Source organism: Melozone crissalis, unplaced genomic scaffold (genome assembly GCF_028551555.1).
Source record: "Melozone crissalis strain CALT ecotype California unplaced genomic scaffold, PUWL_Pcris_2 ptg000066l_1, whole genome shotgun sequence".
Classification (NCBI taxonomy): domain Eukaryota; kingdom Metazoa; phylum Chordata; class Aves; order Passeriformes; family Passerellidae; genus Melozone; species Melozone crissalis.
The window spans coordinates 6,136,813-6,161,992 of NW_026535844.1; the positions used below are offsets into that span (position 1 = coordinate 6,136,813).

Below are 25,180 nucleotides of genomic sequence, written 5' to 3' on the forward strand. Positions count from 1 at the left end.
ATATGACTACCTCATTCATTTGTAAAAAAGGTGGGGGGAGATGTGGTAGATAGGGACAGGCGATCGGAAGATCACGCGATGTGACGGAAAGCGGCAGGACTCCTTTTTCCCCTAATCCCTTAAGATAAGAGATCAGTCTAGGAATGTGACTAGGAATGTAGCCCCCCTAACGATAGTAATGCTAGTAACTGTCCACTCCTGGTAACTTTCCACTCCTCACTAACCATAGATGGTAATGCAGACCCCCTCTGACGTAGAGAAACCCCTTAGACTATAAAACCCCACAAGACGAGATAATAAAGGGCTTTGACTGTCCACCACATTGGTGTCTGCGTGCTTCTCTGGCCCGAGCGACCCTGGAGAGTGTGGGTCGCCGTGCTGTTCCTCGAAACCAGGTCGCCTTGCCTTATATCAGAAGGCAACACCAGTGTTTCCTGGGGTATGGGCCTCTAACATAGTAGGGAGGGCAGAGAATGCACATTCTGTGCAAGTTAGGGAAAACAACAAGCTAGGGTCAGGCAGTACACCTTGTGGCAAACCCATACACCCTACTAACACGTTTGGCACCTGAGCTACCCTAGTTTACTGCTTTAGATCTGAAAGAGGCCTTCTTTTGCCTCCCTATCCATGAAGCCAACCAGAAAATTTTTGCATTCAAATGAGAAAATCCTAAAAGCAGGCACAAAACCCAGCTCACATAGATTGTGTTGCCTCAAGGCCTTCAAGGCTTCAAAATTCCCCTACTCTGTTTGGAGAACTGTTGCAGTGTGTTGCAATTTCCTGTTTTAAACTTCCCAGTCCCTTCCCCAGGTGTGGCAATACCTCTCTTCCCCTTCCCCCCTCGCCCCCTGCTGGGCTGTCAATCAGGCTTAACATTCCAGCAAGGCCATCGTGTGGTTGGTCAAGTTCAAAGGATGCAATCCAGGCCTGGGGTCATTGGCCTGTCTAGGTGTCCCTCGTCCCTTGAGACCCTCCTCTTCCTACTAGGTTGGTGCCTCACCTGTCCCTTCCCCTCCCCCTGTCCCTGGGCTTAAATTGACCAAGGACCATGTGCTCGTGATTCTGTTGGAGCTGTTACCTGAGATTCAGACCTCTGTGACCATGGAATAAACTCTGGATATTAACCCTCCAACAGAATCCGTCTCCTTTCTCTTCACCATCGCCTGAAGCCTTCCCACCTGAGGTAAACTGAGTTTCTACAGGCCTGGACTTGTTTCAGCTCCCAGCTGCAACCTCTAGCCAGCCAAAGGTGTCTCTGAGGTGAAATACCACAGTTGCTGCCTTTGGCCTAGCAGCAAGGGTCAGACAAGCCCAGGCACAATCTACCTGGTAATACTGGGATTCATTTTCCAATATTTTGGCACCCATGGTGGGGCAAAGCGACTCTGCAGCCCCAAGAAGGAATCTCAGTACCTTGGAAAGACTTCGGCAGCCGTGCACCCAGCTGCAGAGCCTTGGTTGCAACGCTCTCAGCAGAGACTTTGGGATTAATCCCAGAAAAAGTTTTGTGGACGGCTCAGTGCCTCTGGAAAGTGAGCTCCTTTCTGGTGAGCGGATTTGCCAGAGGAAGAACAGGGTAGCCTCTCCTGCCTATAGAGGGGTCCTGTTCCAATGAAGAACACCCTGCCTGACCTGGCCAGCAACAGCTTCCATTTCATTAAGTATTCTCTGCTCCTTGGTGGAGCATAAGCTCAAAAACAGACTCTGCCGTGAGTTCTGTTCCTTTTTTGCCTTTGCTTTCAGGCTGCGCAGCCCCATAGACGTGATACCATTGCGTTTTAGGCTTTAGCTTTTGCGGCGTGTTTCGCTGTCTTTTGGAATTCGCGCCGGCAGAGGAGCGGGGGGGCACTCTCCCTGCCCTTCCCCTCGGCTCAGTAGCGCAGTGTGCTCAGCTCTCTCTGCGGGGGGGAGCTCTCTCGGTGCGGGGGACTCTGACATCTCTCTGTGCAGGGGAGGGGGGCTCTTTACACGTGGCCGGGGGGTCTCTCTCGGCGTGAGGCGGGGGGTGCTCTGTACATGCAGTGCGGGCCGGCCCTGGTTTCGGCTTGCCACGTGGTGTGGGCAGAGGCTGCTCTCTCAGCTCCGCGGGGGGGGGCTGCATTCTCGGGCGGGAGAGGCTTTGTCTCCTCCTCGGCTCGGCAGGGCGTGTCCTGCTGCTGCTGCCCGGGAATTTTAAAAGAAGTAAATACAGCTGCATTTGAAAGCTTTTGTCTGGTCTGCTCGTTAACGCTTTCCTATCTGTGTGTTTTTTTTTTTTTTTTAATTATAAATCAGTAGCTGATTTTGGCTTAGTCTTTTGTCAGGCGGGATTTTGCACTTTGCCTTTTACACCTAACATGGGCTCGAATCTCAGCACAGTACAAAAAGGAGTGTATTATCATATTGTTAGTATTTTAGTCAGTGGTAATGTGAAGTCCTCTCTCTAAAGGTAAATTGAAACAGTTTATAAGATGGCTTTTTCTACACTTCCCACAAGTCTCCCCTAAAGAAATCCACAATATTCAATTTTGGGATAAAGTAGGAAATGAATTGATAACCTTAGGACAGTCTGGGAACACATCCTCAGCTAAATTTGTGTTCTGGAGTTTACAAATTCGAACAGCCTTGCTCAAACAAAAGGAATTGGAGAAAAAGCCAAATGTAAAGCCATCTACCTCTGCTCTCCCTGTCTCTCTCTCTCCTAGCTCTAAAACTCCTAAACCTTTTACCCCAAAACTTGGTATTTTAAAGAGAGCACTCTCATTGGGAAGTTGACTCCCTGAGTTTGTTAAAATGCCTGAGAAGCCCTGTCCACAAGGCCCTGGCCAGGCTGCATGGAACCTTTCCCAATCCCGTGCCCCCTCCTCTGAAACCCACAGCACGTGTCAGCTTTCCAGAGAGCAGTGATGCCCAAAATGGCCCCCAGTCCCTAGGGGGTCCACAAGATGGAGGATGCCACATCATCCCAAACTTGGTCTTCTTCTTCCCAAGATCCTCTTAAGCATGCTAAAATTCCATCCCCATCCCCCTCGCCTCCTGTTCCTCATGATACCTTCCCCCCTCCCCCTCCCTTTCCTGCAGTACCCTCAGCTCCGCCCCTCTACTCCTCCCAGGGGGCGTTTGCTGACGTGATGTCGCAAGGTGTCCCCGCCCCCTGCCTGTCCCCTGACCCCGCCCCCTGTCCCCACAGTGTCCCCGTCCCTTGCCAGCCCCCTGTCTCCACCCCCTGTGCCCATTGCATCCCTGCCCCCTCCCCGGGTTCCCACGGTGGGGACACACCCACTGCCTGTCCCCAAACCTGTATCTGTGATCCCAATGCTTCCAATTCAAAGGATACAGAGCAGGGAACTTCCGACCCAACACAGGGTCCCACCTTGTCATTGGCTCCTGTTACGTTTCAGCCTGCAGCACAAGGGGGGGCAGCCCCAACTGCTAATTGGAACTCTTTTGGACAACAATTGATTAAAGAGATCTGTAAATCTCATAAAGAATATGGTCCACACAGTCCATATTTCCGTGGCCTTTTAAATTCTGAATTGAGTAGGACTGTAGTAGTCCCACATGATTTAAAACAGCTTTTTTCGTGTCTCATGACCTCCACGGAATTCAAATTATGAGAATTAGCATGGAAACAACTGCTAAAAGACACTCTTCCAGGCTTGCATGCTGATCCAAACACAATGAAGGACAATAATGGTGTGCCTATTACAACGGACCACCTCTCTGGCGAGGGCCAATGGTCTTTACCCTCAATCCAAGCTATGGCAATTCCTGTAGAAACACTCAAGAAAGTAAAAGAAGCAGCTGAAAAAGCATTCTTTTCCCTCCAACCTGAGGGGCCTTTTGAGCCCTATAGCAAAATTAAACAGCTACCATCAGAGCCCTTTTTGAAATTTGTAGAAAGGTTTACTAGAGCTATTGAAATACAAGTTAAAAAAGAGAATGCTAGGGAAGAGGTTTTAGAGGAAATGGCATTTACGAATGCAAATGAACAGTGTTGAGCAGCAATCCTGAGCCTTCCTATAGAACCCCCCCTACACTAAAAGATATGCTTCTCTTCCTGTAACAGGAAAGTGCCTCTGATGAGTGTAGCTGAAGACACCAGATCAAGACTGCTGCCAAGACTACTTCAGCGTGTTGCCATTGCCAGCCCTGTGGCCATTCCCTCAGCACAGCAGTACCCTGGGCAGCAGCAGAGACCAGCAATGGTTGAGCCCACAAAGCCATGCCTGCTTTGCAATAACCTTGGGCACTGGAGTAACCAGTGCCCCCTGAAAAGGCAATTCGATGAATTCAGACATGGCAGGGGAGAAGAACTACAAGCACTCCCTGAGGGTGAACAACAACAAAAAAACTGAAGAGGGAGCGCCGGCCTGCCAGGCATGCAGACACAAAAAGAGCAGGCCAAGGGAATAAGGGTCGCAAAACAAATCAAGCGCGCGGTAATATTTCTGTAAGTGAAGCAGGTGCTTGAAAGACTACGTCTGCTGGTCCACTGTTAAAAGTAAAACAAAATAACCTTTGTTATGATTTGGGTGATCCTATGTTAATCACGTCTTCTGTCAATGAGCCTTACAGGTTGCAGCTGACAGAATCACTCCACCTGAAAGACACTGACTGGCATTTTGTCTCTGTCAGTCCAGAACAGAAGGGTACTTGGAATTTGTTGAAGAATTCGTTGTAAGTACATCGTCATTGGGGACACCAAACACACACCACAAGAGATCGAAATTGCTCCAGGAATGACAACATCAGATCCTGAGCAATTCGTTCTCGGGCTGCACTGTTTCCACCCACCCCTGTTTCTTCCCAAGGGACAAATTGTTGCACAAGCCATCCCTGTGCTGTCTTTACCTGAAAGTACTGAAAAACAAGGGCCCACAGTCGCCCGGGTCCAAGTTATTGGGAAAGACAAACCCAAATTATGGTGTAATGTCAGTGGGGGTGGGGAGTCAAAATGCATTGAGATGCTTGTAGACACTGGTGCAGACTGCACAGTGATTCCAGTACAAGACTGGCCAGCACACTGACCTTTGCAAAATGATGCCGGTCACATTCAAGGTGTAGGAGGCCTGCAATTGGCAAGACAATCCAAAAGCATCATTCAAATTGAGGGACCAAACGGACAATTGGCAAATATTCATCCATTTGTGTCCATTCGTCCATTAGATTATTCAGAACCTTTGTTAGGGAGAGATATAATGGCCCAGTGGGGTGTCACAATTGATATTCCAGACTCTCCACAGCATTTTTGTACAGCAGTCATTGAACAACAGTGCCCCACCCAAAAACTGAAGTGGAAAACAGACAAACCAGTTCAGGTGAAACAGTGGCCGCTCAGTAAACAAAAAATAAAGGCGCTTGAGGAACTAGTGGAAGAGCAACTAAAAAAGGGTCACATTGTGGAGGCCATGTCCCCATGGAACTCCCCAGTGTTTGTCATCCAAAAAGCTGACAAAAAGAGATGGTGGCTCCTCCATGACCTTTGACAAATTAATAATGTAATTGAAGATATGAGTTCTCCCCAACCTGGTATGCCATCTCCAACAATGCTTCCCCAAGATTGGAAATCAGCTGTTATTGATATTAAAGATTGTTTTTTCCAAATCCCCTTGCACCCTGACAATGCACTGCGTTTTGCATTCTCGGTCCCTTCCATCAACATGGAAGCCCCTATGTAAAGGTACCGTTGGACAGTTCTTCCTCAGGACTTGAAGGTCTCACCAGCTATCTGCCAGTGGTATGTCTCTTCCCTGCTGTCCCCAGTGCGTGCAGCCACAGAGAAGGCCATCATCTATCATTATATGGATGATATCCTCGTGTGTGCCCCCAATGATGATTTACTCACACATGCGCTTGACCTAACGATCGATGCATTGATTGTTGCAGGGTTTGAGCTCCAAGAAAAGAAAATTCAAAAGATGCCACCTTGGAAGTATTTGGGCTTAGAAATTGGAAATAGGACCATTGTTCCTCAAAAACTAGAAATCAATCCAAGGATCAAGACCCTTGCGGATGTCCACAAGTTGTGTGGGTCTTTGAATTGGGTAAGGCCATGGCTCAGTCTGACTAACGAAGACCTTGCCCCTCTTCTTGATTTTTTGAAAGGGGGAGAGGACCCAGGTGCTCCTAGGTCTATTACCCCAGAGGCACGGAAAGGGGGTGCTCTAGAAAAGGTTCAGATTGCAATGTCCACAAGACAGGCAAACCGATGTCGGCCTGACCTGCCATTCAAATTTATCATCCTAGGTACGTTGCCACACCTCGATGGAATTATTTTCCAGTGGGAGGAAAAACAAACACCTAAGGCAAAGGAAACACCTAAAAAGGGCCAGGACCAGAGGGACCCTCTCTTGATCATAGAATGGGTTTTCCTCAGTCACAAATGATCTAAGAGACTGACAAAGCCTCAGGAGCTGGTAGCAGAACTGATCCAGAAAGCAAGGACCCAGATCAGGGAGTTAGCAGGATGTGATTTTAAGTGCACTCACATTCCAGTTGAGTTAAAATCGGGTCAAAATACTATGAAAATACTGGAACAATTGTTTCAAGAAAATGTAGTGTTGCAGTTTGCTCTAGATTCCTACTCAGGACAAATTTCTGTAGCGTGGCCCACTCACAAATTGTTTGAACAAGATGTTCAATTCACTGTGAAATTGAGAAGTGCTCTAAGTAGAAGACCTTTAAAAAAGGCTCTGACTGTCTTTACAGATGCGTCCAGGAGGTCCCACAAGTCCGTTATGACTTGGAAGGATCCTCAAACCCAGCAGTGGGAGACGGACATTGCTGAGGTGGAAGGTTCACCTCAGGTTGCTGAATTGGCTGCGATTCTTAGGGTTTTTGAAAGGTTCTCAGAACCATTCAATCTGATTACAGATTCTGCATATGTGGCAGGAGTAGTATCCAGGGCAGATCAAGCAATACTGCAAGAGGTGTCTAACATCACACTTTTCGAATTGCTCTCAAAACTGGTAAAGTTAGTCACTCACCGAGAGCAACCATTTTATGTGATGCATGTCAGGTCACACACTGACTTGCCAGGGTTTATCGCTGAAGGCAACAGAAGGGCAGATGCTCTTGCTGCACCTGCAATGATGGCCACTCTCCCAAATGTTTTTGAACAGGCAAAAATCAGCCACCAGCTTTTCCACCAAAATGCACCTGGCCTGGTTTGTCAGTTTAACATCACTCGAGAACAGGCCAAAGCAATTGTGGCCACATGCCCAAATTGCCAACAACATGCAGTCCCTACAGTGAGTACGAGAGCAAACCCAAGGGGACTGAACAGTTGTGAACTGTGGCAAACAGATGTTACACACATACAGTCTTTTGGATGGCAGAAATATGTTCACATTAGTGTAGATACCTTTTCTGGAGCAGTCTATGCTTCTGCCCACACAGGAGAATCATTTATCAATGCCATTAAGCACCTCTTACAGGCTTTTTCTGTCATGGGCATCCCCAAGGAGTTGAAAACTGATAATGGGCCTGTTTATAAATCCAAGGAATTGGGGAGCTTCCTGCAGCAATGGGGAGTAGAGCACAAAACTGGCATCCCCTACTCCCCTACAGGTCAAGCCATTGTAGAAAGAACTCACTGTGATACTAAAAGAGTCCTGGACCAGCAACAACAGTTTCTGAAGGTAGAACCTCCCCACATCCAGTTATCCAGGGCACTGTTCACAATCAATTTTCTGAATTGTTCCTTTGACAGCCTGAACCCGCCCATCCTACACCACTTTGGGGGGAGCAGTCATAGGTTGATGAAAGAAAAACCTCCGGTTTTAGTAAAAGACCCCGAGACTTGGAAAATGGTGGGACCTTACAAATTGGTTACTTGGGGACGTGGATACGCTTGTGTGTCCACCCCCTCTGGTTTAAGGTGGGTTCCTTCCAAATGGGTAAAGCCTTATGTTCCCAAGGTCTCAGAGAAATCTACGGAAGTACCCCAGGTTGCTCATGCTGCCTGGAGAAGGAAACGCCGCACGCGTTCTCTGGATGAAATTCCATTTAAGCCTCCTATCTGGAATAGTTTGTAATATATGTTTCTCTCAAGTTCCTTGTACCAGTTTAGATCCCACTGTTCGTGTGTATTCAGTCTCAAGACACCATAGTAAAGCCGCAAAACGGATAGCCTTCAAGAAATAATGAGTTAAAACATGGAATGTGAAACATTGGAAGAAAGCATAGCACTTAGGAAACATATAGAGCAATAAATCGGCTAAGGCATGGGACACAATGACAGGAAAGAGAGATAGGGATAGGGGAATTGATGGGCTAAGCATGTTCTGAGCCAACGATGTCAAACTGACCCTAAGAGCCTTGCCAAGCCATGGGACCAAGCCAAGTACACCGGAATTGGCCATATTAGGATAGGAGTTCAAAAGTTTAAGGAGGAAGACTCATCAGGTGACCCCTGCCCACGATGAAGGCAACCGGAACGACCACCAAAATGATCCTCAAAAGAGATGCCTCCGCCCACGCTCCGCCTACACCACGCCTCTTATGAATATGCATGCAAAAACATGATTATGCATGTGATATGATGTAACTTTATATTCAAAACTGTATAAAAGGCTTACTTTTGTTACAAGATAGGGAGAAATCCCTTTTGTGATTTCTCCGACGCGTCGTAATAAAATACCTCCTGTCTATGCTGACTTAAATTGAGTCTCTTAGGCAGTTATTCTCGCCCTTTGGGGCAAAATTCGGCATCAATAGACCGAGCCTGCTTCTCGTCCTACTCGTGATCATCCCACCTGCGATCTCCTGCATAGTCCCTCAGCCCAAAGCACGTATGGACTACCTTGGCAAAAGCTCTCGGACATCAACAGAGAAACTGACAATGGGCTGAATGGACTGTTCAAAGGCTGGGGACTCTTGGGCTGGTTGGGATCTATGCTGAAAACTGTGTTTTAGTGCTGTTTATTTTAGTTATTGTTATTGTAGTTGTTAGCATTGTTTTTGGACTAATCAAACGCATGGTTTTCAAGTTAGTTTCAAGCCCATCTCCCCCTCCTGTAGAGGAGGAACCAATTTCATCACAAACCCAGTCCCTTTCTTTTTAAACAACACTAGGGGGAGATGTGGCACTGTGTTACAATTTCCTGTTTTACCTATCCTAGTCCTTCAGGTGTGCCATCTTCCCCCGCCCCCCTTTTCCCCTGCTGGGCTGTCAGTCAGTCTTGGCATTCCAGCAGAGCCATCGTGTGGTTGGTCAGCTTCAAAAGATGCCCCTATGCGCACAGGTCATTGGCCTGTCTGGGTGTCATCCTCCCCCGAGACCCTGCCCCTCCCACCTGGTTGGTGTTCCTCTATCCCTTCCCTCCCCCTCCCCCTGGAGCCTAAAAGGTCAATCAGGCCATGCGGTCGGGATTCTGTTGGAGCTGTTACCTGTGATTCAGACCTCTGTGACCATGGAATAAAACTCTGGATATTAACCCTCCGGCAGAATCCATCTCCTTTCCTCCTCACCATCGCCTGAAGCCTTCCCACGTGAGATAAAGTGGGTTTCTACAAGTCTGGACTTGTTCACTGCCCGCTGCAGCATCCAGCCAGCTAAAGATGTCTCTGGGGTGAAACACCACAGTTGCCGCCTTTGGCTTGTCAGCAGGGGTCAGACGGGCCCAGGCACAATCTACCTGGTGATATTGGGATTCATATTCCAATAGAGGGCAGAGGTAAAAATGTGATGAATCGAAAATGGGAGGAGATGGCATTGACACATGACATATAAGGGGGGAATCTTCACTTAGCAAGCTTGTACGTGAGGTGGCAAGGGTCCAAGAGCCCTGCACTCTATACCCCGTGGTTATCTTTTGCTTTTGCACTATTATTTGAAATGAATTATCCGTTATTTTTAATCAAATTATATTGTCAATATATATTTTCTAAACTATTCAATTAAAATTGCTGCTATCTCAAATATTGTTTGGGTTTTTTTATGATGGGATAATTGGGCAAACATAACAACAAGAAACACAAGGGCAAAACCAATGGCCGGAATATATCAGACAAGAAAGGACAGTTTAGAATTTTGCCAACAGCAGCTTTGCTGTGACAGGCCAGGAGTGCAGTGCACACAAGCTCCAGGCAAACAGTTCAAGGCAAAGCTGAGAACAGCAAATCAAATCCAAACCAGTCAGAGAGTACCACAACAGCAGGAGAGAGAACAAGAACAGAGTAGAAGTGCAGTGATGCTGGCAGGCCGTTCACTGCAGAGGCTCTTTCTTCTCCAGCTCACAAAAACAACACACAAACAAAGCCCTGAGCATGGAGCCACTCCTGTTCTCACGCCCTGTTTGGAAGGACCATCGTGCCCCAGCCATGGAGTGACAAGCGGGACCCCTCACCTCCCGACTGACAGCTGCCATCTCTCCTTCAGCCATGCGTGTCTGTCTGACAACGTCCTGCAAAGTTCCTGCATCCATGTATTCCATCACCAGCCAGAGATCTCCATCAACAAGGAAGCTGGAAGAGGAAAGCAATGGCATGGAGATGAAAGTGCAGAGCTCAATTCCCCCATGGAAAAACCTGGAGTGGAGCTTTGTTTCCAGGTCATTTGTCAATGAGGACAGAATCAGATGGAGAGATATTCCTGCCAGGCTGCACAGCCCTTGGAATCTGCACAGTCTAAAGGAGAAGGTGACACCTGTGAGAAAGGAGAGGCCTGAGATGGCAAGCAGGTGAAAAATGCAGTTTAGCAACAGCCCAGATCAATGTGGAACCACAACCCTTGGCCCCAGCTGGTTCAGCTTCTGAACTCATCAGTTCCACCATTCCCTGCAGAACAAGGCAACACAACTGCCAGGGTTATCCAGGGGAGGAGGCTGTGCAGCACTTGGGACAAAAGCAGTCAGAAAACCTTTCAGAAAGTCCCTTCAGAAACAGGCAAGGCCAGTGAAAAATGGGCAAATGAGGCATTTCTGGAAACAATAACCTGATCTTCCTGGCATTTGTAGCAATGGAAAAGGGCTGGGAAGAAGAAGCCAAGGGAAATAATTTCTGCTGTGGTTTATCAGCACTTGTTGGGAGACACAGCAAACGGGGAGGAACTTGAAGGAAAAACCAAAGCAAAGCAACGAAAGCACATGGAGAGAGTGAACTGCCAGGCTGTTTGGGAAGATGTGGCTGGGTCAGGCATTTTCCAAACAGGCTACAGACTCCGGATGCCAGGAAAGGTTAACGCAGGGCCCGGGCACGGGATAAGAGCTGAAGCACTCACCTGTCCAAAGAGTTGACAATGTTGGGGTTCTTCTTGTCCTTCAGGAGCAGGATCTCATTCACAGCTTGTTCCCTGTTCTGCCCTCTGAGACTCATTTTCTTGATGGCCACCTGAAGGGACATTGCAGCCTTTAACTGCAGGAGTCTGTGGCAGGAGGCCACAGCAAACACGGAGCGAGTCTTTTTGGAGCGACGGAGCCGGGCTGGGCCCAACTGCCTTGGGATGGGACACCAGAGCTCAGCAAGGGCCATTCCCACAGCCCATTGCTCTGCCAGCTGGGGGCTGCTTACAGGACACATGGCCAGAGACATTTGGCCTTGCAAGCTCTGCAGAAATGGTCCCTCAGCTGTCAGCCTCAAAGCTCTAACTACATTCTCTGCACCTACAGTCTTCTCTAATGGCCTCAACACTCTCATTATTATTATTATTCAAACACATTTTGCAAGCAGGAGGTAATTCTGGTTCTGTGAAAAAAGAGCAAAACAGCCAGGAACTCTTTAGCAATTCTATGGGATTTGGTCATGATTTCAGATCCAACTGCTCTGTTTGGGATTGCACAACAAAGCAAACACACACACCCATTGCTCAGGTGATCCCTGTCACAGGCTGTCACTGACACCAGACCCAAACACAACTGCAGGGTTTAGGAGAGAGCTTTGCTCTGGACACCCATCTTCTCATTTCTCTCCCTCTCCCTCTGTGAACAGCTGAAGTTGGACTAATACCCCAAACTGAGTCCAAGCAGGATCTCTCCCTAATTAGGGCTTGAGGTTCCCTTTGAAGATGAAAGGCAGGATGGAAAAACAGCTAAATAATGTTCCTGTCTGAGGCTGGGATGAAGATTAATGGGGCCTCAGTCTCCAGCAGCTGATGCATTCACACTTTTAGATATGAAGACCAACCCAGGGTGTCCTGCTCTGACAGACACCGCTGCCCTCCTTGCATTCCTTGGGCACTTGAGAAGGACCAAGTCTGTCCCAGCTGTGCTCTGCAGGCTGACACTGCTCTGCCTTCAGAGGAGCAGCCTGGGCAGGAAAGCTCTGCTGGCCCCCAGAGCTGCAGCCACAGCTCCCAGCAGAGGGGAAAGCCCTGCAGAGCTGCCGGCCGTGCTGGGCGTGTTGGCACTGACCTCTCCTCCAGTGGCCCTGTCGAGTCCTTTAGAAACAGCTCCGAAAGCCCTGGAGACAAAAGAGCAGAGAAGAAAGAAGCAGCGCTTTAGGCCCTGGCAGTGAAAGCCAGCCCAGACAGGAGATCTCTGCTGCCTGCAGCGTTCACAAACACCTGGGTGCATCCACCCTTCCATCACCAGCACAGAAGCCACCAGCCCTCTGCCATGCAAGGTGTGCAAGAGGAAACTGAGACACAACACGAAGGAACTGGGCTGGAGCAAATCCCAAATGTCCACGCTGAATTGCTTTAGTTCCAAAGCTAGGAGGAGAAATGGGTGTCTAAAGAACTGGAAAAGAATGCATTTCATCCTTTTCCATTTCCAGGCTAAGTCCTGCCTGTTCTACAAGGGCCCTGCCATCAGACAGGTGATGCATTTCCCCCCAGAGTGCATCAGCTCTGTGTCTGTTACTGAATGTATGGGGTCTGCTACCTGTGCTAGAGTACAGCACTTATTGGTTCATCTCTGGTTTCTGTTTCTAAACCATTAGGTTGATAATCCTGACTGGTGGATATTATTTGAAGGAAAATATTTGAAAGAAATCTTCTTGAGAACTGTTTTCTGACAGTCACCAGATGGTGAGTTGCTCTTTTAGGCAATCAAGTTCCAGGGACAGAAGATCTTCCAGGTCCTGCTCCTTGCTGCAGGCAGGACACTGCCAGCCTCAGGGGCCTTTGACGGCACCTTCTGACCACAGTTATCAATTCTGATCAGGACTGAGAGACAGCAGGATGGTAGCCCAGTGCCTGAAGGTGCTTTGGGCTCTCCTGACACTCACTTGATCCTGCACCAGCGCAACACCCAGCCCTGCTTGTGCAGAAGCAGCTGCCCTGCACTTACCCTTGGCCAATCTGCTCCACTTCCAGGTATTTCTGGGCAGACTCCGCCTCGCTCATGGTGTTCCCTGAAAGAAAAAACGTGGAAGATGCTCCCTCCCAGAGTGAGAGCCCACCTTGCAGCAGAGCAAGAACCAGCCCCGCTCCCTGGGGCCGTGAGCCCCTTGGTGTCAGCTGGGGAAGGACAATAAATGGCTCTGTGACATTCAGCTGCAGAGCAACCATGGGTGCAGCTGATGCCCAGACACACACACAGCACCTGCTCGGGCACCCAGGAACAGAGCAGACGTACTCAGCTGCATCAGGCACCACTCCCCTCTCCCCTCTGGCTGCAGGGCTCTGCTGTCAGAATGTTCAGCCCAGGATCCCACAGCGGAGGGAGCTTCATTGTCCTCTTCCCAAGCAGAGGGAGGTTCTCCATCCTCTTCCCAAAATGCTGCAGCTTCTCCATCCTCCTCCCAAAATGCTGCAGGTTTGCGATCATCTTTCCAAGCCAGGGGATGTTCACTGACCACTTCCCATGCTGGGAGATGTTCACTCTCCTCTTCCCAAGACACAGGATGTCCTCCATCCTCACCCCACTCCAGGAGATGTCCTCCATCCTCATCCCACTCCATGGGAGCTTGGCCATTCTGGTCCCACACCAGGGCACATCCACCACCCTCGTCCCACGCCGGGAGATGTCCCCTGTCCTTGTCCCACCCCGCGGGAGCCTCGCCGTTGCATTCCCACACCACAGGATGTTCGCCCTCGTCTCCCAGAGCAGCGGGAAGTTCACTGTCATCTCCCGGCACTGAGGGAAGTTCACCATCGTCCCCCAGAGCAGCGGGAAGCTCACTGCTGTCTTCCTCCTCTTTGGAAGCAGAAGGAGCCCCAGGAGGTGCTGGTGCTGCTTTTGTGCCCTGAGGACAGACGGCAGCGTGAGGGACGGGAAGTTCTATCTCAGTTATCACCTTATTTATCCTCAGCTGCACATCCAGCTGCACTAAGCAGAAATTGGGTTCAGAGCTGTTCCAACTAAAAATGGGCTAAAGTCGACATTGCCACTTATTGTTGGGAATTCGATATTCCACCATGGCTAAAGCCAGCAAGCAATCCTCTGCCTCCAAAGCCAGACCTGCAGCTCTTCTAAAGCTCTTCAGCAGAAAAGGAGAAAACTGCCGGGGATCCCTTTGCTGCTGCTGCTGCTGCAGGCACTGACAGGAACTTTCCTTCAGCTTCCCAGGCTGGCACTCAGCTGCCACATGCCGAGCTCACAACTTGCTGCACAATTCCAAACACCAAAGGTTCCTTTCCCACTCACCGAAGGAGGAGCTGCTTGGAATCCAGACATGAGGTGCCCTGCAATGGGAGAGGGAACATGAACCAGATGCTGTTAGGAGAAAAACTGCCTGTGGTGGGAAATGCCACAGAGCAAGGCAACCCTGAGAGAGCATTTTGCTTTCACAGCATCCCTCCAGGAGCCACAGTCCCTTCCCACAGCAAGCAAGAGAACAGCACAAAATACTGGGCTGGGTCAGTTCTTGGCTGGAGCAGCAAAGGGAGGGAGTTCCAGGCTCTGCTGGCACAGACTCCCTGCTTGAGGGAACAGAACCCCCCAGGGCCCATTGCAGATGCTGTGCACGCCCCACTGGCTGCAGACACCCCCTTTTTCAGCTGCAGCTGCTAGCAGGAGCTCTCCCAAAGCAATGGTGTCTTCATGGCAATTTGGTTCCAAAGTCAGCTCAGCTCCAGAGGAAGAACAGAAAGCACACAGCAAGCCCAAAGCCACAGATGCTGCAGTGAGGGAAAACCTCGACTTACGTGCCAAGTGGGTTAAAAAATACCCCGAATAAGCCACAGAGTACAGAGTGCAAACTGCAGCAGCCACGTGCTGGAGCATTTTGGCTGCGCTGCACACCTCTGCAGCCTGTAGCCCTGCAAGCACAGAAGGACACCCGTCAGGGCTGGGCTGGCTGCTGAGAATGCTTCAGGCAGGAGGATCCTCTGGCAACGAGCCCAGAGCCACTCTGGGCACTGAGGCCTCTGTGTCCCACAGCAACGGGAACACCACAGGGACGTGGCGCTGTTCCTGTGACATCCCAGCAGCAGCTCACGCAGAAACCGCCTGGAAGGTTCTCCTGTGTCATAAAGGAGCACAAAGAACCCTCCCAGGGCACAGCCCATGGCCCAAAGGGTGCAAGAGGAACTCGGAAAATGCAGCAAACAAGGACACCCCATAGCCCAGTCTGAACACTGAGAAGGAACAAGGACGGCACCGAACCAAAGGAAACGTGACCTTTAGTCACTGATGCTTCTGACTAAAAGCAGCAAGCCTTGTTCCATCTGGGATCTTTGTTCTAGTTCTAAAAACAAGCAAGGTTCTCCACTCTAAATATACAGAAGGCAGGAACTGGGGAGGAGGTGGGATTAGGAAGGAGGAGGAGGAGGAGGAGGGAGAAAGGAAAAGGACGAGCAGGAAGAGGAGGAGCAGGAGCAGGAGCAGGAGCAGGAGGAACAGGAGGTTCCAGTGCCCCCTGTGGCCGCAGTCGCGGGACCATAGCCCCCAGCTCGTCCTGCAGGTGAGCGGGGAGGGGGAGCTCGTCCCAAATCCATCCGGGGGTCCCTGAGAGGGTTTTTTATTGGGGTGTGTTTGGAGCTCACAGATTGTGAAATTGACCCCAGATATCATCTGGTGTCCCTGGGAGGTTTTTTTCTCTGTGTGTGTAGGTTTGGATCTTGCAGGACCCCAAAGCTGAGCCTCTTGGGGGATCTTTGGGGGCCCACAAGGCCATTGCCCCGTATGGGCGGGGGAGGACATTGGTCCTGGGGACCCCCGGGAGAGCAGAGGAGGGGAACCCCTGGAACCCCCAGAGTGGGGAGAGCAGAGAGGGGCAATCCCAGAGCAGGGGGACCCCGGCAGACTGGAAAGGGGGGGAGCCTGGAGAGGAGGGATCCCTGGGATCCCTGGGATCTCAAAGAAGAACATCAGGGTAGAAGGGACCCCATGGACCCCGAAAAGCCCCTGGATCATCCCTAAGCAGGACACCAGAGAATGGAGAACCCCTGGAACCATTGGACCCCTGTGATCCTGAACCCCAAAAGTGGAGAGATCAGCAATAGGGAGCTCCTGGGAGAGTTTTTTCGGGCTAAATATTGATGTGTGGAGATTTTCATGGACACAAGACTCCTGCTGAGGTCCAGAGATGGACCTGGCCAGGAGGAGCCTCTACTCCAAGGCACTCCAACCTTGGTTACCCCCAAACCCGGGTTTGTCATTCCCAAGCTGTGGCCAGATGGAGGAGGAGGAAAAGCCCCAGAGATCCCTCACAAGGAGGGGCTGCAAACCCAGCCCAGGGAGGTGTGAGGAGTAAAGAGCTGCCCTGAGCCAGGAAGGCGGCTGGAGATGCAGCCAGAGCTCAGAGCTGGTGGAGAAGCTTCATGGCAGGGAGAAGGCCCACAAGTGCTTGGAATGCGGGAAGGGTTTCAGCTCCAGCTCCACCCTGATGGAACACCTGAACACCCACACTGGGGAGAGGCCCTGGGAGTGTGGGGAATGTGGGAAGAGCTTCAGTGGGACCTCCGACCTCAGCAAGCATCACAAGATCCACACTGGGGAATGGCCCTAGGAGTGCTTGGGATGTCAGAAGAGCTTCAGGTGGGATTCAGAGATCGTCACTCACCAGCACTTCCACACCAGGGAGAGGCCCTGCGAGTGTCCCGAGTGTGGGAAGAGCTTTGTGCGCTGCTCCAGCTCCATCCCCCATAGGAGGATCCGCGCTGGATGATCCCCAGTGACCCCCGTTGGGCAGAGCCCTGGTGACCCCTGTTCTGAGTGATCTGTGCTGGGCAGGGGGAAGGTGTTGGAGAGATTTCTTTCCCTTCTCCTTGTGCTGCTATGATTTGGTTGGTAATAAATTCCCTCCATGTTCCCAGGCCGGATCTGCTGTGCCCGTGCGGGATTTGCTTCGGAATCTCTCCCGGTCCTTGTCCCCACGCAGGAACCCTCGGTTCCATTTTCTGTCCCTGTGCGGCTGCGGGGGCAGGGACAGAGCGGCTCTGGGGGTGCCTGGCATCGGGCCAGCGTCACCGCTCGCCACGGGCAGCCCTGAGATGCCGCGCACCTGGGCACGCATTGCTGGGCTCACCTGAGCTCCCACCTGTCCAGCGCCCCAAGGTTCCCCCTGCCCAAAAAACCCCCAGCCCGGGGCTGCAGCGTCCCGGAAAGGCCTCAGCCAATGGCAGCGCAGGAAGGAGGAGGCTTAGCCAATGAGAGGTCGGGGCGTTGGATTGCCTCATCGGTTGCCGGGCAGAGCCCGTGGCCGATCGCTGCCCAGAAGCGGCGGCAGCCAATGAGAGCGCGCGGCGCTGCCGAGCCCGCCCTGCTCCGGACTGGCGCTCCCAGCGCAGCGCGGCTGCTTTGGGGCTGCTGCTCCCTGCCCGGCCCCGGCCATGGGGCGAGGGGCGGCAGCTGGGGCCCTGCTGGCGGCACTGGTGGTGCTGGGAGCCCCCCCGGCTGCGGGCGCGGAGCTCTCGGGTGAGCGGGGGGCGGGAGGCGCTGGGACAGTGGGGGAGAAGGGGGAAAAGGGGGCGAAGGGGGGAGCCCAGAATGGAGGGGGAGGAGGAGGGGACCCCCCAAAGGGAGAGCGGGAGGGGAGGGGTGGGAGAGGGTGGGGAAGCGGGCAAAAGCGGAGGGGGGGACCTCAAAACTGATCGCAATGGGGCCTGGGGATTGGGGAATTTGTGGGAAAATGGGGAAATGGCACCCCAAAGTGATTTGGGGAGCGGCCGGAGGTGGGAGGGGAGAGGATGTGGAAGGGGAAATGGGGGAAGGGCGGCAAAGAGGAAGGGGCAGCGCGGGCAGGAGGGTCCCATGGCGGCCGAGGGCACTGGGGGTGCGGAGTGGGGATCCGGAGTGGGCCCGGAGCTCTGGGGGTGCTGGGGGAGGGTGTTGGAGAGGCACTCCCCGATCTATGTTCTGCACACACAGGGGTGTTCCAAAGGATGACAAAGTCCGAGTGTTACTTCATTAACGGCACGGAGAATGTGAGGTACGTCCAGAGATCCATCTACAACCGGGATCAGTTCATAATGTTCGACAGAGACGTGGGGCACTTTGTGGTGTTCACCCGCTATGGGGAGAAGTTGGCCAAGCGCTGGAACAGCAACGCGGTATTCATGGAGGACAGACGGACTGCGGTGGACTGGTTCTGCCGGTGCTGGTACAAGAATTTTACCCCGTTCATCACGGAGCGCCGAGGTGAGCACGAGGGAGAGCATGTCCCCTCGGGGCCTGCCCTGCCAGTGACCCTGGAGCCCCTCAAAATCTCCATGGGCATCGGCCCAGAGCCCTCAGCCCTCCTTGTGGCGATCCCCGGGGTCTCCAGATCCTCCCAGTCCCTCCCAGTGCCCCCTCGCGCGTCCATTTCAGCGACCCGTAAAGTTGACGCTCCCCAACCCATGAGATCGCATCCTGTTCATGACTCATCTGTTGCCAGGCAGACCCGCAGCGCCTCGCGCCTCGCGCCGGACTCGGCCTCCCAGTGCCGCGCACTTCATTCCCAGTTCCTCCCAGTGCCACCAAGATCCCTCCCAGTGCCATTCCAGTCCCTCCAAGACCATGCCAAGTTCCTCCCCAGTCTCTCCCAGTCCATTCCCAGTTCATTCACAGTTCACTCATAGACCTCCACCCTCTCTCCCAGTTCCCCTGCGGACCCCCCAGAGATGCCGCCGGACGCCGCCCGCAGCAAGACATTGATGGGGACTGGGGGCTTCGTGTTGGGCTTCGTCTTCCTGGCGCTGGGGCTCGGCTTCTCCCTGCGCAAGAAGGTCAGGGCGGCTGCCGGGGGTGGCATCCCCGCCGTGGCGGAGCGTGTGCACTCCCGCCGGGGGCCCCCAGCCCGGTGTCACCCCCTTTTCTGTGCCCACAGAGCTCCTGAGCCGGCGGCGGCCGCAGCCCCTCCCCGTGGGCTCGGGCCCGGCCGGGACCCCCCGCTCCGTCCCCGCTCCGCTGATTCTGGGGGGTCCCGTGTCCCCCCCAGCCCCGCTGGCGCTCTGCCCCCGCCCAGTGCCTGCTCCCAGTGCTCCCAATCAAGCTTCCCAGTTGGCCCCGGGCCCGTTTATTGGGGGGCGATGGGGAGTGGTTTGGGGGGGGCGATGGGACAGATTTGGGCAAAGGGAGGGGGACAAAGGGTGGGGGCTGGGCCCGGGAGGAGGGGTTGCTGCCCGCGGATTCCCCAGTGCCCGGTGCGGGACGAGCTCCGTGCGCCGCTCCATCTCCATCCCCCGTGGGAGGATCCGCGCTGGATAATCCCGGGTGACCCCCAGGGTCAGAGCCCCCCGTGTTGGGAACACTCCTGGCTGGGGGTTCCACATCTTCCTGGCCCCTCGTGGACACCTCGATGAAGGCCGGGGTGTCCCCGCTACTTTTCCTGTTTCTGCTCCTCTCCTCATCTCCCCCTTCTCTTGCCACGGTTCAATCGCTCCCCCCGCCCTGCTCCTCCTCCTGCCTCCTTCCCCTCTTCTCTCTCACATCCCCCACCCCTTCCTCAATGGTTTCTTGAAGGGTCCAGTTCCATCTTTCCTTGGCTACAGCCCTGAGGGCTTTTCCAGCTGACTTCACTACTGCACTCTCAGACTGAGAGTGGGGAATCTTGGTGCTTGGTTTCCTCATTGCAGCTGCCTTTGACAGGGTTTGTTTCTGTCCTCAGCTGATTTTGGCCTCTGCGCTCAGCTCAGCCCTGAGCAGGACCAGCGCAGCTCCATGGTTGGCACTGCTCACTGGATGGCCCCAGAAGTTGTGACCAGATCTCCTTATGGCCCCAAGGTGGACATCTGGGCCTTTGGCATTGTGACCATCGAGATGGTGGAAGGAAAACCTCCTTACTTCAGGGAAACGGCGGCCATGGTAAGAGGCAAATTCTCCTGTGGCTGCAGAGGCCTGTGAGCACAGGGGGACTGTGGTAGAAAGGGACAGGCGCTGCGGAAGATCTCGCGATGTAACGGAAAGGCAGGACCCTCAGTTCCCCTTAGATAAGACCATCTGCTTCCCGTAGATAAGAAACTAACATAGGAAAGTAGCCCCCCTAACCGAATTCCAGTAACTTTCCATCCCCTACCCAGTAACTGTCCACCCCTTACTAACCATAGAAGGTAAAGACAGACCCATGCTGACGTAGAGACCCCTTAGACTATAAAAACCCAAGAGATGAGATAATAAACGCCTTTTGACCGTCCATCACATTGATGTCTGCGTGTGTCATTGGCCCGAGTGGCCCTAGTGAGAGGGCTGCTGTGCTGTTCGTCTGAACCAGGTCGCCTGCCTTGCTTCAGAAGGCAACAAACTGGTGCCGAACCCGGGACTGCTGCAGCCCCCGGGGTTCGGGGATTCTCCTGGACAGAGGGCAGCGGCTGTAGCGGCGGGTCGGACTACAGCGGGAGGGACGCCTCCGGACCAGCGTGGACCATGGAATCCACAGCGAAGGTCGTAAGTCAGGCTCATGAGCAATGGGGAATTAAAGGTGAGCTCAGGAACTCTAATCTTGCTATTGCAAGGCTCCTAGAGCTGGGGACGATCGGACGTCCGGTCAATATATTATATTCGGAAGCGCGGGAGAAGTGCACTGCCGCCTCAACAGAGGACTCTAAGTCCGCAGGCAGAGGTAAAAACCTCAGAGCGTGGGGGAAAGTAGAAGAGACCCTACGCGAGACGTTAGAAGAACAGGAGACGCGGAAAGCCGCGTGTACAGGTTTATTAGCTACACCAAAGCTGGGGGTGGGGGCCGCCACACAAACTGCCTCAGAGAGCGGTCAGATTGAAGGCGGGAACATGCAGGGGCCGGGCACGTTCCACCCCTTCCCGAGCCCGAGCCCAGACCCCCCGGAGCCCCCAGGAGACCCCCCGGAACCCCCAGGGGACCCCCGACCTTCCCACGGAGCCCGCCGGGTCCTAGCCCCCCCGCGGAGCCATCCGAGAAAACCGCGGTTTCTCTATCCGTCCCTTCCCCGCCAGTCGCCGATCCAGCACAAGAGGCAGAGCAGTGCGCGCGATGCTTCAGGCAGGGACCCGCGGAGAAGGCGCGGAACGCGGCCGGATGGTCGGACCCCTTAGGGATCGGTAAAAACTCGCCCCCGCCATGCGCATTTAAAAATGGCGCCGAACCACATGTCGAGGGCGGAAGGGAGGAGGAGAAGGGCGGAAATGCCGTCAGCCTGCTTAACAACGCATGCGCGGGCGAGCGGGAAGGGGGGACAGTCCCTGCGGTAGAGTGCAAAACCAACAGAGCGCTCTATTCAAATTAGGTCCTTATAGGGCAAGGACCTCCCTCGTCAGGAGGCGGGGAGACCCCAGGGGGAGGGAACGGCACCACCCCCACAGAGAGGAGTGAGGTCGAAGCCGCACAAAACGGCACGGAGCGCCGGAAGTGTACCGGCATTCAGCTTCCAGCTCAGAGTCAAGTAACAGCTGCTCAGACAGCTCGGAAGAGCTGACCAAGTCCGGCTGGGACTCGCAAACCGAGAGAGCAGAATTAATGCAGTTTCAAGCGAAACCGAATAAAGCTTTAAACAATATCGAGAAACAACTGCAACACAAACTCACCAATTGGGGAAAAATAAAAGCAGCTTGTAGGGACCGGGCACCGGCAGCCTCCATGCACGCTTTCCCGGTGGGGGTTGCCGGAGCGTGGGAGAACCAACAAAGGGCATATACCCCAGTTAACCCAAAAGAAGCCAAAGCGATTTCAGAAAAAAGGGTCAACTCAGCTGTAGTACCCACTCTTGAGGACGACCTTTCTAGCAATAACGATCTGCTCACGTTTGATATTACGCAAATAAGCCACATGCTTTTTCATGGGGCGGGGCGGATTGTATTTAAGCAGGAGTAGCAAGACGACCGCGTTAGCCCAAGCTTCTGGGGAAGGGCAGCAACTCAGCGAGCTGTCCCCAGCCAGCACAGCTTTTCCTGGCAGTACCTGCACTCCAAGCACGCCTGAGAGGGATCTGTAGGAGCTGTGGGAAGACGCCTCGCTAGGGACTGTCGATCCCGGCCCCGGGGAAACGGGAGAGGGAGGGGGTGCGCGGGCCACACTCAGCCTCCTCCCGCTGCAAATGCGAGACGGCCCATCTATGCCAACCCCCAGTGGGGCAGGGGACCCTCATACCCCATGCCCCCACAGGGAGCAGTCAATTTCGCATCCCCGCCAGCAGGGCAATGGCAGAGCTATGCAGCACCCTCGGTACCCTCGCAGCCCCCACCGCCACAAGTCGCACCGGTGTCACAGGGCCAGCAGGAGGCGCCCCAGAGTGGGACCCCTGGGTGGCCCCGGCCATGAGAATAGGGAAGGAACCCCTAATGGTGTGGGGAACATGCCGCCTTTACGGCAGTCAGGATCCCCACATCGTAGGGCTCCAGTTTTGGGCGGACACGGGATCAGACTGCACGATTATTCCCCAAGCACATTGGCCCGGGCGTTGGCAATTCAAAGAAGTCCCTCCAGTGAACGGAGGGCAGTCCTGGGTGTCGAAAAGCACCCAGCTGGTGGCTTTAACACTTCACACAAAAAAGGGACCAGGAGTGTCAACATCTGCAGCAGCCCTTATGCTGCAAGAAGCACTTTCCTCATGACAGGGCACTGTGTCAGTCATTCACATCAACAGTCACGACCCAGTCAAAGGCTACTTCCAGATCGGCAACAACAAAGCGGACGCCGCAGCGAAAGGCATCTGGACGTTGCAGGAAGCCCGGAAAAAGGCTCAGATCGAGGAGCAGAGAAAGGCAGAGCTGGAGGACGAGAGGGACCGCGGGAGAGACAAGGATGAGGAGCTGCAGCAGGGGAAGCAGAAGCTACTGCAGCGAGCGACAAGGATGAAGCTGGAGGAGGAGGAAGATGTGCGGGAACTGAACGCGTTGTTCCTCAGTGCCAAGTGCAACATGATCTGGGACAATACGAGGCAGCCGGCCGAGGTGTCAGAAATGGAGCAGCGAAGCTCCCGTGACGGTCAGTGGCAAGTCCTGGAGAAGCAGATGATCCTCGAGGAACTGGCGGAGGAAGAGAAGCGCTTGGACAAGATGATGGAAATGGAGCGGGAGAAGGGCATGGAGGTCCAGGAGGAGCTGGAGCGCCAGAGGAAGCAGGAGCTGATGAGAGCCCGGCAGGGCATTGTGAAACAGGTGGAGCAGAATGCAGAGGAGTGGGCATTGAGGGCTGAGGAGCTGTATCAGGAGGGCCAGAGGCAGCTGGAGTGACTGGAGCAGATGAAAAGGGAGGATCAGAAGGCCCGGGAGCAGAAACAGGAGCAGGGGGCCCACAGGTGGTAATTAGAAACGAGCTAGGTGAATGGGAACGGGGCTTGAGGTTGATGCTCACGGGGGCGAGGGTACGCAGCTGTCAAAAAGGACGGCAAAATCAGGTGGTGTCCACTTAAGTCGATTAAACCGGACCTCCATAGCGAGCAGAATGAGACTGATGAGAGTTGTGAGTTTCTGTTTACAAGACATGCTTGTGGGGCATCCTCGTGATGCGTACATCCCCATTCCAGAGGTAAGCGACAGACCACCAAGCCGCCAGGCAGCGCCCGAGAGACCCGCACGGGTGGAACCCAAGCATCAACGGTGTTTCTGTGTGATTTTGCTGTTGAGGCTTGTCGCCAGAGGGCAAGCCAGCCCAGATCACTACCCCCATCGGCCATTCAGGTAGGTCATGCAACACCTTAATAGTGACAAAGTGCTCAAAGAAATCACCACACCGAACACCCCATCCTTCGTGCTCCGCATCACCGACCTGTTTCCAGGACTACCAAAGGTAGACCCCCATTCCCCACACTCCACGCACATGTACCTATCCTACTGGTGCCCAGCTTCAAACCCTGAGAAAAGCTACTGCAATCACCCAGGGTGGAGACATTGTGGGCACTGGGGCTGCGAAACCATTGTCACAGATGCCAGACCGTCAGAGCCTGGGTGGGATCCACAAGAGCCCGACAAATTCTTACAGTTCACCTGGGCACCCACCGGTTGCAAAACACCCCTCTTCCTCTACGGTAACTTTTATTGAAACCACCATAAAATCCCCAAATTTCGAAAATGTACAGGCTACAACATGACAGTCTTGCAGCCACATCACCCTAGCTGGGCAACAGGCAGAACGTAGACAGTAGTCCTTCAAAAGTCAAAAGAGAGAGTGAATGTGTGAATTATCAGTCTCCAACCGTCGGCACCCCGAGCGGTCAGACCCAACAAAGTGATTAAAAGCGCGCCGAAAGGGAGAAACGCGACCCACCCCAAAGCCTTGCCCACAAGAGTCGCTGATATCCCGACCGGCCATGTAGAAGCCTTTCGGGTAGACCGTTTAGCCGAGTCAGATTTAGATCCAATCCTTCGTATATTAGAAGCTACCTTCCTATCCCCAAATGAAACTAACCCTAACCTAACCGAATCCTGTTAGCTTTGTTACAATGTCGAACCTCCCTTTTACGAAAGAGTCGCTTTAAACACTCCCTTCGGTTACTCCACAGCAGATGCACCCAACCAATGTAGATGAGACACCCCCCGCAAAAGAATCACCCTGAGTCAAGTCACAGGCCAGGGCAGATGCTTTGGCAATGCAACCCTAGCTAAGCAGAAAGGCAACGTCTGCACCGAAGTTGTCAAACCCAACGGGAAAATCAATAAGTAAGTAGTCCCATCCGCGTCTGAGATGTGAGTTTGCCAGCGATCTAGAGTGAGTCCCTGTGTGTTCCTTGCCAAATTCGATGACTCTAACGACTTTTGTGTCCAAGTTCTGATTGTTCCTAGGGTCCTGTACCACTCAGATGAAGAAGTGTACAACCTTTTTGAGGAACCCAGCCGGCTCCACAAAAGAGAAATAGTAACAGGTATAACTATCGCAATGCTGCTGGGCCTAAGAGCAGCCAGAACAGCCACAGGAGTCTCAGCCTTAGCGACCCAGCACCAAAGACTGTCACAACTGCAGGCAACAATTGACGAAGACCTGC

General features: G+C 53.2%; 2 protein-coding genes across 2 annotated transcripts in view; one reads left to right on the forward strand and one right to left on the reverse strand.

The window, feature by feature from the left end:
• The window catches only part of LOC128945562 (mitogen-activated protein kinase kinase kinase kinase 1-like), a 124,407-nt gene extending 107,461 nt beyond the window's left edge, over positions 1–16,946 (reverse strand). The window contains 10 exon segments of the mRNA XM_054289304.1: positions 10,332–10,449; positions 11,204–11,313; positions 12,333–12,381; positions 13,212–13,275; positions 13,467–14,109; positions 14,511–14,548; positions 15,011–15,124; positions 16,445–16,526; positions 16,870–16,895; positions 16,898–16,946. Of these exon segments, the coding sequence (XP_054145279.1) occupies positions 10,332–10,449; positions 11,204–11,313; positions 12,333–12,381; positions 13,212–13,275; positions 13,467–14,109; positions 14,511–14,548; positions 15,011–15,124; positions 16,445–16,526; positions 16,870–16,895; positions 16,898–16,946 (1,293 nt within the window).
• Positions 16,947–17,597: 651 nt separating this feature from the next.
• LOC128945563 (DLA class II histocompatibility antigen, DR-1 beta chain-like) lies at positions 17,598–20,258 on the forward strand. The gene is made up of 3 exons (XM_054289305.1): positions 17,598–17,723; positions 18,177–18,623; positions 20,242–20,258. The coding sequence occupies exons 1-3, from the start codon at positions 17,639–17,641 to the stop codon at positions 20,256–20,258; spliced, it is 549 nt and encodes a 182-aa protein (XP_054145280.1). The 5' UTR covers positions 17,598–17,638.
• Positions 20,259–25,180: the final 4,922 nt, after the last annotated feature.